The sequence below is a fragment of the Paroedura picta genome, chromosome 5 (genome assembly GCF_049243985.1).
Source record: "Paroedura picta isolate Pp20150507F chromosome 5, Ppicta_v3.0, whole genome shotgun sequence".
NCBI lineage: Eukaryota > Metazoa > Chordata > Lepidosauria > Squamata > Gekkonidae > Paroedura > Paroedura picta.
Genome location: NC_135373.1, coordinates 52,145,977 through 52,158,808, shown reverse-complemented (window position 1 = coordinate 52,158,808; position 12,832 = coordinate 52,145,977). Strand labels below are relative to the sequence as shown.

General features: G+C 43.0%; 1 protein-coding gene across 4 annotated transcripts in view; it reads right to left on the bottom strand.

Moving 5' to 3' along the window:
- Positions 1 to 12,832, bottom strand: part of LMNTD1 (lamin tail domain containing 1) — a 103,037-nt gene that overhangs the window by 23,087 nt on the left and 67,118 nt on the right. For all 4 annotated transcript variants that reach the window (XM_077337934.1, XM_077337932.1, XM_077337933.1 and 1 more), the window contains exons 4-7: positions 11,189 to 11,403; positions 7,914 to 8,118; positions 3,060 to 3,246; positions 1,026 to 1,145 (exon numbers count right to left, since the gene is read on the bottom strand). In XM_077337934.1, the coding sequence (XP_077194049.1) occupies positions 1,026 to 1,145; positions 3,060 to 3,246; positions 7,914 to 8,118; positions 11,189 to 11,402 (726 nt within the window). In that variant the 5' untranslated portion in view covers position 11,403. The remainder of the gene's footprint in view (positions 1 to 1,025; positions 1,146 to 3,059; positions 3,247 to 7,913; positions 8,119 to 11,188; positions 11,404 to 12,832) is intronic.

The following is a 12,832-nucleotide window of genomic DNA, read 5'->3' as shown; positions in this document are numbered from 1 at the left end:
TGCATGTACCTAAGAAGCATGGAAATCCCAGGCCATATGTGGTCCAAAGTCTGTGGTAGCCATCAGCACTCCGTAACATGTGAATCAGCTACAGCTTCTCCTGTGGGTTCACAGTCAGCACCCTGCTTGGTTCCTACTGATTTGTAATTGGCTATGACTTCCAGAGGATTTCTGCAAAACTTCTACAACACTGGTATTAGGGTGTAGAGACATTGCTGACACTGAAGAGCCACATACCTGTAGTAGCATCCTGCTCATATGGTTGAGACCAGTGGCCTGGCTTCATTCTGCTAGGCATCCAGGGAAGTGTTTACAAAAAGCGTTATTTGGTAGCTTAACAGGGGTTTGCTCAAAATGAATCTGGTAGTGGCAAGTAAACTGCTGCATGGCTCTCTGAGTTCCTTGGAAGGTGGCAGGGTTCAAATGTGATAAATCTTGTTCATAATGCATCTTTCTAAGGATGATGAAAACTCATAGCCATTGAGCAAGAAGCCAGATTCCTTTGGTTTCTGGTTTAAATGGCATAGACTCAAACCAGCTCCATAGTTTGGGATATTTTGGGGCGGATGCAGAAGACACAGAATTCAAAGACATATACAGGAACAATGGTCAAGTGGCAATTCGCCATGCAAACAGGAGATTCCCATTTATTGCCTGAATTCTGCTTCTTTTTCATCTTCCAAGTAGCTTCTACATATTGATTGGAAACTGTAAGAAAGACTGGGAGCAATAACAATAGCCAAGACTTCTGGAAATATAGTCTACTGCAGGGGTAGTCAAACTGCGACCCTCCAGATGTCCATGGACCACAATTCCCAGAAGCCCCTGCCAGCATTCGCTGGCAGGGGCTTCTGGGAATTGTGGTCCATGGACATCTGGAGGGCCGCAGTTTGACTACCCCTGGTCTACTGCAGGGGTGGCCCAGACGGTGGCTTTCCGGATGTCCATGGGCATTTGGAGAGCCACAGTCTAGCCACCCCTGGTCTACTGCATCACAACTAAAAGGTCGATCCTAGGACAATTACCTGCCCAGAAGTGTTGCAAAGGATGGTGGTACATTGCGGACCCAATATAAACTTGTCAAGCTTTTTCCACAGAAAATGTACTGGAGGTTTATGAGTCATTTTTGAATTTGCTGCCCATACCTGAAGCAACAAAACAGGAAGCAGTCAGGCTTTGCACACATATGACACAGAGGAAAACAAGAAAGAACAAATACATTCCTGGGATGCACTCTATACTACACTGGGCAGTGAAGTTTCGTGGGGCAGTGTAATGAACTGGACTTGGGATCATACAAAAGTGGTGTTTGGGGGGAGGTTTTGTTGTTACATCTACTCTGTTTATTCTCTTTTCATACTCTGATACTGGTTGTGTTTCAACTTGGCGAGCTCACAAAAATATGGCCCAAGTAAATAAATAGACTTTGGCAATGTATCTTACCATTGTCATTGGGGGGCACATGCAGATCTGCTTGCAATGTTTATCATTTCAGAGTTCAAGCTAGAGTTTTAAAACAAATTTACAGAAATTCAAATGAGCTTCATTGACCTTCTCTGTTCTTGTTTTAAATGTCTGGATTCTTTACACCTTCGGTGCTGAAAGTATGCGAAAGAAATCCCTTCCTAAATCAGAGGATTAATGAGAGTTGCAATGTCTCAGCGCTCACCAGAGACTAAAAGCATGCATAGAAGGCATGCATTTAATTAAAAGGGCATAGATAAAACCAGCCAGTTTTGGATACAATCCATGTTTGACAGTATTTAAGATTTAGTTCCAAGAATCTCAGTTTTCAAATTTAAGATGAGTATTTTTCAAGAAGCACTGCTGACTGAAAGATGGATATTTCCTTGATACTGGGCTAGACTTTTCATTCATAGGTAGCTTAAGAAAGGAGCAAACCTTTTCCATGGCAGTGCCAATGCGAAAACTGGGGTCAAGGAGGGTATTTCAAAAGCAACTTTACCTGGGATACTAGCTATGCCAGAGGGCAGGCCAGATAGGGTTGCCAGCTCCAGGTTGGGAAAAACCTGGACTTGGGGATGGACCCTGCAGAAAGGGTTTGGAGAGGGGAGGGATGTCAGTGGGGTATAATGCCATGCAGTCCACCTTCTAAGCAGCCATTTTCTCCTGGAGATGAGCTGTAATTCCAGGGGATCCCCAGATCTGGAGGCTGGCATCCCAAAGGCCAGATGAGCCAGAGCCTTGCAGCCTTCAACCATAAACTAGAAGTGGTTGGAAGGGGCAAGGTCAACACAAAAGCAGAGCTGGTTGGAAATCAGCCAGGAATGCTGGAAGTGGTGAAGAAAAAGGCCAGCAATGTTTGTCAGTCACAGGTCCCCAGACTGGGCAGAGATTTAAAACAGAAAAGCTTAGAAGGTGGGGAGTGCCTTGATCTTGATATGAGATGAGGTCTGATAAAGTCAGGACAGGTCCGGGGACCCCTGAAATTTTAATGCCACAAAAGATAAACTGTTTATTACACTGTGCCCCCCCCCCCATCTAAGGAGCAAAAGATAAATGGCCTGGTCTGACCTGGCTTGGCCTGAGATGGGCACCTAAGTGGAGCCTTTCCATTCTGAATCCTCCTTTTGTGTGTGTGTGTTTTGCAGGCCTGCAGTGATGGAGGGCCCTTCATGGGAGGCTCTCAAGGATCCTGAATTGGGTCCCTCTCTTGGGTATTTCCACCTCTGTTAAGACTCCATAAAAATCCACACCACTAAGAGCTGGAACTTCTTACTAATTCATATTTGTTCCATAGCAGTAGAATCTGAGGTTGTTTTCCTAGAGAGCCAGCTGGGTGTAGTGGTTAAGGGTGGTAACTTCTAATATGGTGAGCTGGGTTTGATTTCCTATTCCTCCACATGCAGTCAGTTGCGTGACCTTGGGCCAGTCACAGTCTTGTTAGAGCTGTTCTTGCAGAGCAGTTCTGTCAGAGCTCTCAGTCCCACCTACCTCATAGGGTGTCTGTTGTGGGGAGAGGAAGGGAATGTGATTGTAAGCCACTCCTTCTGGTAGTGAAAAGCAGGGTATAAAAACCAACTCTATATTCCACTCACTTTTATTTCAGATTTAGCTTTCATTCTGATCCTTGGGGAAAATTTGTAAGTTGATACTGGGTGTCCATTGAGGTTTTGCTGGAGTATGTAGTCTCCAATATCCTCTTCTGTGTCAGGAGAACTGTTAATTATCTTCACAAAATGACCGCTTGGATGAAGTTCAACAATTTTAAGGTTCCCAGTAGCACTAAAATATAACGACCGAAAAGTTGATTAGATTTTCACAAGCTGTTTACTCACAAGCTGTGTACAGTCACTCATGGGTTACTTTGCAAGGAGTTTATTTTCCACGAGGGAGAATTTAAATATGCAATATTCTACAGGGTTGGTTGGGGAATTCCTGAGGATTTGGAGGCAGTGCCTGGAATGGGCAGAAACGTTTGGTAATAATTTAAAAAGTTAAAACAAAAACATGGCAATAGCTTCAAATTTTAAATATATATTTTTTAAAAATTTGTTTTATAAAGGAGCTACAGACCTTTCTGTATCTGTGTACATCCACAAGCCCAAATACCACCTTTAAGGATCCCTGTTTCCTCCTATGTCTTATCACTGGTTGGTGTGGCAGTCAAGAGTTACCTACTAGGAAGAAACATCTACTTATGACAAATAAATAGTTTGTATATGGCGGTACAGGATGGGTCAGCCTGACTCCATCTGATTACAAGATAAAAGGGCATCTTTAATTTGCCTGCACTTTCTGGTGATCTTTGACAAGTCAGAGCTATCAGCTAAAGTCAATGGAGGAGTGCATTGAAAATGCCTTAGATAATACAAAAACAGCTAATTCTTAATGCTGTATCAGGTTTAAAGTGCTGTTTTCTCAGTATTCACTGAGGGGATATGGACGCAATAGGGAGGGGGCACTGGGAGAAGTGGGAGGAGGCTGGCCTGTTTCTACAGCCCCTTTTTAAAACAGGCATAGTGATTAAATTAATGAGATGGTTGTAAAGTCCCTTAGTTGTGAGGTTTGATATTTAAAATGTTTAAAGTGAGGATTAAGGTATTTTAAAGATGATGTCTTGAAAATTATAGCGAAGAGGACATTGAGGAGAAATATTTTCTGTTCTGTTCCATGCACCCAGTAAAGTATAATGATTTTTGATATGTACTATCTGTTGCTTGGTCCCTTTTTTCTTTTGCATCCTTTTAATATTATTGTTTTTAAAAGGCCAAAACATTTCTATACTTTTTGTTTCCCACTGAGTGAGTATGAAATTATCAAGTTTGGATTGCCAAAGGGATCCTCCCTGCCAAATTTCAGGCATGCAGGAGAAAGAGTCTCCACAAATAGATAGGCAAATATTTGAAAGAGAAAGAAGAGAATATACAATCACTTTGCTGGAGGAGTTCTCAAAGGAGGACACAAAATAAATAAAATACAGGTTTCTTTTTTGTTGACCTTTGTGCATGTATATTCTATATGCCATTGATTTTAAAGGTTTTCCATCTATCTCAGCTGTACATGGCAAAACGATTTGGTTCCAGGGAGCAGCACTTGTCACTCAAATCCATCAGTATTATTAGATAGGGGTGCAAATTTCTCATAGCTGCCAATGGGGAATAGGGCGTGTGAAATCCAGGAGTAGGTAGGAACATGAAAATTAATGCAACATGTTGAAGACACCGAGAATTAGCTTCTTACAATAGAATCTCCCCCCCCCCCCCCCAAACCAGAGTGTCTCCTACCCTGGACATCACTGGCATGCTTGCATTCTTTCCGAGTGCTATCAGCATGTTTACTTCCTGCTTCCCTCCTTGTGCCTGGTAAGTTCCCCTAGTTTTTGAGAGCCCTAAAGTGGGGGAAGAGGCTCCAAACCACATGATTCCCATGCCCCCAACTAGGGAATGGAAATCCTATCAGGAAAAAGGTTAAGACATCCTGTTGCTACACACTGCAAAGTGCCAATAAAATTAATTTCTCTTCCTTTAACTGGCTGATCAGAAGACTGTAAGGGAATAATTCCTCAGGGGCCCTATAGTTAGATCTGGGCTGGTTCTGCACTTACTTTTTCCCTGACTGTAAAGCTTGCTGAATTCTGGTTGATTTGAACCCGTATCTATAGCCTTTCTTTTTCCCAATTTTAAATACATCACCTTTCTGCATTTGGATTCTCTCAATGGTGTCTCTTTCCTGCTTGATTGTGTGTTTGTGTGAGGGCGGGGATCGGGTGAAGTTCCAGCCGGCATTAAAGGAGCATAAGGCTGGAGAGTGCTTTATTTCCTGCCTTTTGACTCCCAACAATTCAGCCAGAGCAACCCAGGAAAGGCTTGTTAATCTTTCTTTTCAAAAGGCAAATCTCTGCTCATAGAAGTGTGAGCTTTTGGAGTGCAGTCGCTTTAAAACAGATCCCAAAATGAGGGCAAAAATAAGTCTTGTCAGGGAATGGCAACTGGGAACTAGGCAGTCTTTCAACTGCCTGCTTTGCTATGATAGACTGCTTTGCTATGTCAGCATTGGAGGCTCTGGGGAGGACGTTAATCCTGCAAAATGCAGAATTATACACTTAATAATCGGGATCTTGGAGCTTTCCTGAAACGTAGCAATTTCTATCCACTCCTAGATATCATGGAGGAAAGGTAGTGTCACTGAGGATCAATCATAAATGTTGCAGAGGAAAAATTTAATGCACTAAATATCAGAATGGAAATAGAATAATGTGTTGATGACTTTCTTTAATTCGGGGTCACTGGGAATAAAAAGCCCAGTGCAGATTCACCCCAGGCAACTGACAACTGGGAGACCAGCAAAATGTTCTTTCCACTGGCTGACAGATGAGAGGACACACCTCTCAAAGTTGTAGTCCTATCAAAAAACATGTGTTTATTCAAGGGATGCCCACATGGGGGAGGGGATATAACTGGCTCATAATGCACACTAATTCAACACTTTTGCTGCTTGGCTATTACTAAGCACCTGGGCCAACTCTGGTGAGGACCCAGGGCATGAAGCTGGAGCCAAGTCTGTGACTTTGAGCTAAAAAGGCAGGCTGGAGGGAAAGGTTCTGCAAGCCAAGTGTGAAATTAGCTTGGTGCCTGCAACAAACAAGCATGGGACCTAGAATCAGTTTTCTAAAAACCCAGTGCAAAAGGGAAAAGGCATGTAAATGGCACTATTAGCTTTATGATCCATTCATAATAGCCCTGCCTACAAACTGGCTGTTGTGGGTTTTCTGAGCTGTGCAGCCATGGTCTGGTGGTTTTAGTCCCTGATATGGTGCCAGGAACTGTGGCTGGCTTTTCAGAGGCAGGGCCCAGCAAGATCAGTATCTCCCCATATCCAAGTGTGGTGCATGTGAACAAGTGTTGGGTATTTTGGGGAAGGGGGGGGGGGTTACACATATATTCCTGTCTTATCTGGGAGTCTCCTGGGGGTAGGTTGGGGGCAAAGCAGTGCTTTGCCTAGCTCTGGTCTACTCCCAAATAAAACAGGACTGTAATGTATACCCCCCACCATTTCCTCAAGAGATAAATAAAATAGCCAGCAATTGTTCACACCCTCTACACTTTGGCATGGAGAGATTCCCATCTTGCCATGTCCTACCTCTGAAGATGCCAGCCACAGTTCCTGGTGAAACGACAGGGACCAAAACTGCCAGACCACGGCCACCCAGCTCAGAAAACCCACAACAGCCAGTTGACTCCAGCGATGAAAGCCTGCCTGAAAACTTCATTTTGTCTGTAAGCGACTCCCATTTCTTTGTATTCTAACATTCCAGCAGTTAGATATCAGCTTTTACCTTGATCAAGCAAGAACATTTCTATGGGCATGATTTCAAATATGGCAGGGAACATATCTTAGAGGATGCCACATATTATTTCTAGAACTACCCTAGATTTGGAGCTGCCCTTCTATAATTTTCAGTTATCAACTTTTGGCTTAAAACTCACAGAAGTCCTTCCATCTGACCAGAACCAGGGGGGCTGGTTCACAATTCAATTTTGTCACTCAAACAAGATGCCCCCATCCCTTCCTGGACTTGCACTGCCACCAGCTGGATCCAAACTAGGTTTGTATCTATGCTGAAGGTTCTTGGCTTGGATCCAGCTGATGCAGATATGGGTCCAGGAGGGGATGCCTGTTTCCTCCTATGGTGCTGATGGCCTGGAGCAAGCCAAGACTCTGCAGTGGATCACCACTCTCCAGGTGTGAGAATGGTACTTCATGGCCTCTAGCTATTTCACGGAACAGCTATGATATCACAGAATATTTTCAAAGATTTTGCCTGCAAATCGGAAAGAGTCACGTGTGTTGTGTGGGAAAATTGGAATTAGTGTGGCAGAAACCTTGCATGGGGTGTAAAGAGAGAAAGGGTGTATGTTACAAAGGGTCTTTGGGAGTCAAGGTAGCCAAGATTTAGGGATCTGCAGGCTACTTTAGACATAAGAACTGCCAGATAGGGGAAATTTCCAACACAGTCTAGGGACAAGAAGGCAAAAATTGCAGAGAAGCAAAGTAGCTGAATACCATAGATTGTTTTAAAAAATTCTGTTTGATTATTTCTCTGTATGGGAGGATGGAGATCTATTGTTTGAAAAACACAAGTCCAAAACTCTCTGGTATGATAAACCAGATACATGATTCTTTGGATCCCCACCATTGAGCAGGGTATGCAATAGGTGAAGGTTACAAGAACCTAGCTAGTACCTGCCTTTTAGGCCCACCTAGTCCCACTTTCTGTTTCTAATAGCAGCTAGTCAAATGCCTGGGGGAATTCCTCAACCAGATCTGACTGTGCTGACCTTTTCCAGCTGTTATTCAGGAGTTCTCTCCTCATGGCACCCTGAGTTGAAATAGATGGATAGAGTTATGTAAGCCTCTGATGGGAATCTCCCCTCATGGAGTATCCATACCTGCATGCTGAAGAACTGAAGTATTCTGCAGGAATCAGCTTATCTTCTGCTTTCCCTATGAGGCGCCACAAGGAGGGGATTTCATTGGCCTTTGCAAGTAAATATGTGATGTAATCCTGACCTTGTCCAAGTATGTTGGTTTCATGGCTGGAAGAGCTGGAGCAGGCAATGCATTGATTTTGTAGCATAGTGCTGCAGCTGGGAGCTGTTAAAGCAAATGGGCAGCACAGTGGAGAAGTATAAGAAATTACTTTTTTAACAAACGGGTCTAATATTCAGAACCTTTTATGGAAATTATTTTGCATAATCTAATTTACTCCCCTCCCCACATCTTTAATAGAAAGTGGTGCTCTCCAAGACAACTATGGCTGTAAAATGGGACTCAGCTGGCAAAGTGAATATTTTGCTGGTGACAGGCAGAGTTATTACCTTGCTGGAATTACCTTCAGTAGCTAAACCATAATAAATTGGGCCATCAGTGGAATAGCTGTTACTATGAAATTGCTGGATGGCTAAGGAGTATAGCATCAGCCAAGAGCCAGTAACAAATCTAGTGAGGCTTCTTCCATCTACAGAATGATTGCACTAATATCCCATAATAAAACTCTTCATATTTTTCTTTCACAGTTGCCCCATAATCTGCATGCATCTATACCTTGGAAAACTAGGACATTAGTTCTGGTCAGGATTTTTGTTGTTGCTGTAGGAGACAACACCCACAGAGAACTGGTTGAGGAGCCAATTACTATCTGAGGAATGCATTTCCTTCCACTTTTTGGGCTCTGCAAATTAACTAGGAGGTAACGAGAGCTAGCAAGAAAAGTGTGAGGGCCATAGACCATGAACCATGATGACATTAGCACAATATGGCTTATTCTGATTGTACAGCGGTTCAGAACCAATAGGTTGCTGCAAAAAATAGATTTATCATCTTCTTCGCATGTCTTGCATGGATGTTGCCAGATTGGATGTGCCAGAAAGAAGGCCTTTCACTCATGTATGTTCAATATGTACTCAGGGAAATTGGGATCATGGGAGCTATATTTGAGAAGGCTGTCATGTCGTGAAATAAGGTAGTGCAAAGAAGGCTGCAGGTACTGCAGTGAAGAAGTAGACCTTGGGTTTTGGCCACTGCATGACACTGCATGATTTCTCTTATGTAAATCATTGAGGGAAACCAATGTGGTGTCCAATCACAGAACACAAATTATTCACCTATATTTTTCTTTGCAAAAGCAAGATTTGTGTGGTTCAGTGGAAGCATAAGAAACTTGTGTGGGCTTCAGCATTGCTATTGTGGTCATTGATACAGCACAGTGGCAACGGAGATTTCCCATGGCAGGTTTCCACATGGTCCTACCCCAGACCCAGGAGAGCACACCTCCCCCATTCCACCAGGGGCTATTTCAGGTTTATTAATAGTAATCATAAATGTGAATATAATTAAAACATCATAATGTTATAACAATCTATTGAGTCCCCTACATTCCCAGCTCTCAAGAACTTCAACAAAAAGTCTCCAGTACCTTTCCTCGTGGAGATATATGGAGGAAAGATATACCTCTGCAAAACACTCACTTTAAAAACCAAAAGCTGGGAATTCAGATCATCCTCTCGTGGCAGTGAGGGAAATGTCCATGGTGAGGTGACTGGGGCAGAACTGAATATATGCCATTAAAGGTATTGATTGATTGACAGTACTGGAAAAATCTGGACTTTCCCATCCAACAGGATGCCACCATGACTTAGCTCTGATGTTTCCCAAAACATTGCAGCAAACCAAATGTGAATAGGATCACAGGAAAGGTGGGAAAACCTGGAAAGTGCAAAGAAGCACCATGGGGAAGTGGAGGACCTATTTTCCAATAGCACCTGACTCAATTGCAAGTTGGCAAGACACTGGGAGTGCCCTGTTCAATGCTCCCAAGCATTTTTTCTTTGTAAGTAGCAGGTGTTCATGAACTGGATGGGGATTGAGACTGCAGGAAAAGGAGAGTGGGAATCAGCTGTTTGTCCCATGACCTACATGAAACTATCTGTCCCTCACAAGAACACAAGAAGAGCCCTAATGGATCAGACAAGTGGTCCATCAAGTCTGGCATCCTGTCTCAAGCAGAGGCCTTGAAGGGCCAAACAAAGAGGCCATAGAGGCTGGGATTCAGAGGTTTGTCACCTCTAGATATGGAGGCTCCTTTCAGTCACCATGCTTAGTATACACTGATTGACCTATCTTCCATGAATCTGCCAAACCCCTTTTAAAGTAATCTATGCTTGTGGTCATGACTACCTTCCCCAGTAGTGAACTCCATAGTTTAATGACAGATTGAGTATAGAAGTATTTCATTTCCCCCATCCTAAACCTGTTTCCCAACAGCTTTATTTGGTACCAAGAAATTCTAGTATTATGGGAGTGGGAGAAAAAGTTTTCTTCATCTACATTCTCTACCCCAAGCATAGATGTATAAGGCCCTATCATATCCCCACCCCCCAGTTTCTCTTTTTCTAAAAGTACTAGATTCTTCATTCTTTTCTCCTAAGAAAGGTACTCCAACTTTTTAATAATCTATGTTGCCTTTTTCCAGCTCTGCATTTCCTTTCTGAAATACAAGAACCAGAATACTGCCTCACCATGCCATGTATACCAAAGTAGCCCAGATCTTAATGAGGTGCTTGAGCAGCTTTGGTCTAAAATATTTGAGAACTACAAACATGGAGCTCCCAGTTTGACCCTCAGTAAAAGGGTGGCTAATAAGTGTGGTTCTGAACCCATGTTATTGACTATAAACATCTGCCCATATATCCTGATTGCATCTAATGTAATCTTCATTCTGCCTGTGGGAGCAAAAATGGCTGCAGAACTCCTTCTCTGTTCTCACTTCGTTGTTTTCTTCCTCCTGTAACTCCTTCTTTAACATCTGTATCCTTCTCTAAAAAGCTCAGGGAGATGTGCTTGGATTTCTCCATCTCCTTTTTATTGTAATATACTGATGTAGGCAAGGCAGAGATGGAGTGATTGGTCCAAGGGCTCCCAGTAAGCTTCCTGAATGGGGATGAGAACCTAGGGCTTCACAGTCCAGACACAAAAGCTACTGACTCCCTGGCAGTTTTTCAACGCTCACTTAAAAGTCATCTCAAAGACCAATTTTACTTATAAAACGGTCTTCTTTTATTTTAGTGAAAAGTTTTCTTCTAAGAGCAGTCTCCTAGGCTTTCCAGTACTCTGGAAGCGAGGAATAGAAGATTTATAAAGCCCCTGTGATCTACCTGCAGCTTACCTAAAATTTTATCTAGTGTAGAAAGTGATTTTTCAGGAAATCTGATTAGTCTGGATGGTGATTCTCCAGGTAACAGGCTGGTTACTGAATGGGATTCCGTAAACCGTGAATAGAGCACATTCTCCAAAGGTATTGTTGAGATGGCTGGTTTGGGCTCTGAGTTCTGCTGCAACTGGAGTTGAGTAGGAGGCAGTTGGCATTGTGTTGTCTCCATTCTGTATGGACATTAAAAACCAATCCACTGAAATTACATTTACTGATAAGTTGTTTCCTGGTAGAAGCAATGAATTTTGATTTCTCTCTATAGCCACAAAAAAAAAAAAAGAATAATAACAAATCAGATTCCTGGGCTGTAGTTACAGAGAGTGAGGAATAGTAGCGCAACTTGTGCTGTGACCAAAGCAAGACAGCAGTTTTTCATTCAGCTCAGCTGTGGGTTTTCTTGTGCTGTGCTACTTAAAGGAGCTGCACAAGAGATCTCAGAACAGCTGACCAGTGGGAAGCAGACACCCCCTGAGCCCAGCTTCGGGATTTCTTTTGCAGCACCAACTAATAGGTCTGCAGAAGACATCCCAAAAAAACAGCTGTTCCCTGCAGAATCAGCTGTTCTGGGCTCTCTTCTGCAGCCAATATAAACGGGACAGAACAAGAAAGGCCAAAACAGCTGAGTCAGTGGGAAGACTGGTCCCTGTCAGCTCAGCTGCTTTTCAGGCTCTTTTATGCAGTCCCTTTAAACATGCCCTGTTTAAAGGGACTGCAAAACAAAGCCTCAAAAATAGCTGAAACAGCAGATTCCTTCCACCTCTTTTTTTCCTCATTTCTTCTTAAGTCTATTAGACTCGGGAGGGGGGGGTTCTGAAAAATCCCATCTGAAAACACTTTACTGAAAACTTGAAATTTAGGGGAGTCCAATAGACCCAAATTTAAAAAAAATCAACGGAAAAATTGCATAACTCTAGTAGTATATCATTCAAGCACATTAGTCAGAACTGGGCATAGCCACAGCTCCCTATGAAATCTACACTCTGTTCAGAAGCCAAATTTGTGCATGGTGGCCTTTAGTGAAGCTGATGATGTGATGGAAAAATGATCCAGCCCGAGTCGAGCTGTACAGCTTCTCCTGAATGCAGTCCATGAGCTATGAATCAGAGGCTTGATGAAACTCCTGTTTTTGTAATGCCAAAGGAACCTACGATGATACAGATGGGTAACAGCCTGTGTGGGCCTGCCTTTGGAAACAAGGTAGCCATATCCTGATTGGGAAATTCCTGGAGATTTGGAGATGGAACCAGGAGGTAGTGGGGTTTGAGGAGGGACGTCTGCAGGGCATAAGGCCATAGTTAACATTGTCCAAAGCTGCCATTTTATCCAAAGGGGATCTCTGTAGCTTAGATATCAACTGCAATTTCAGGAGGTCTCCAGACCACATCTGGAAGTTGTCAATCCTAGAAAAGTGAATAGCTCCCTATCACCCTATTCCCCCCCCCCCCACACCCATCACTTTAAGCTAAAACTGAATCAAGATTTTCATCTATGGTTTAGGTTAATTTTTTTCAGGAACTGTTGCCATGGTAATGGTACAAGAACAATTAAGGTATCACAAGACAACATCAAATGTAGCATGTAAGAACACAGCCTGTAGCT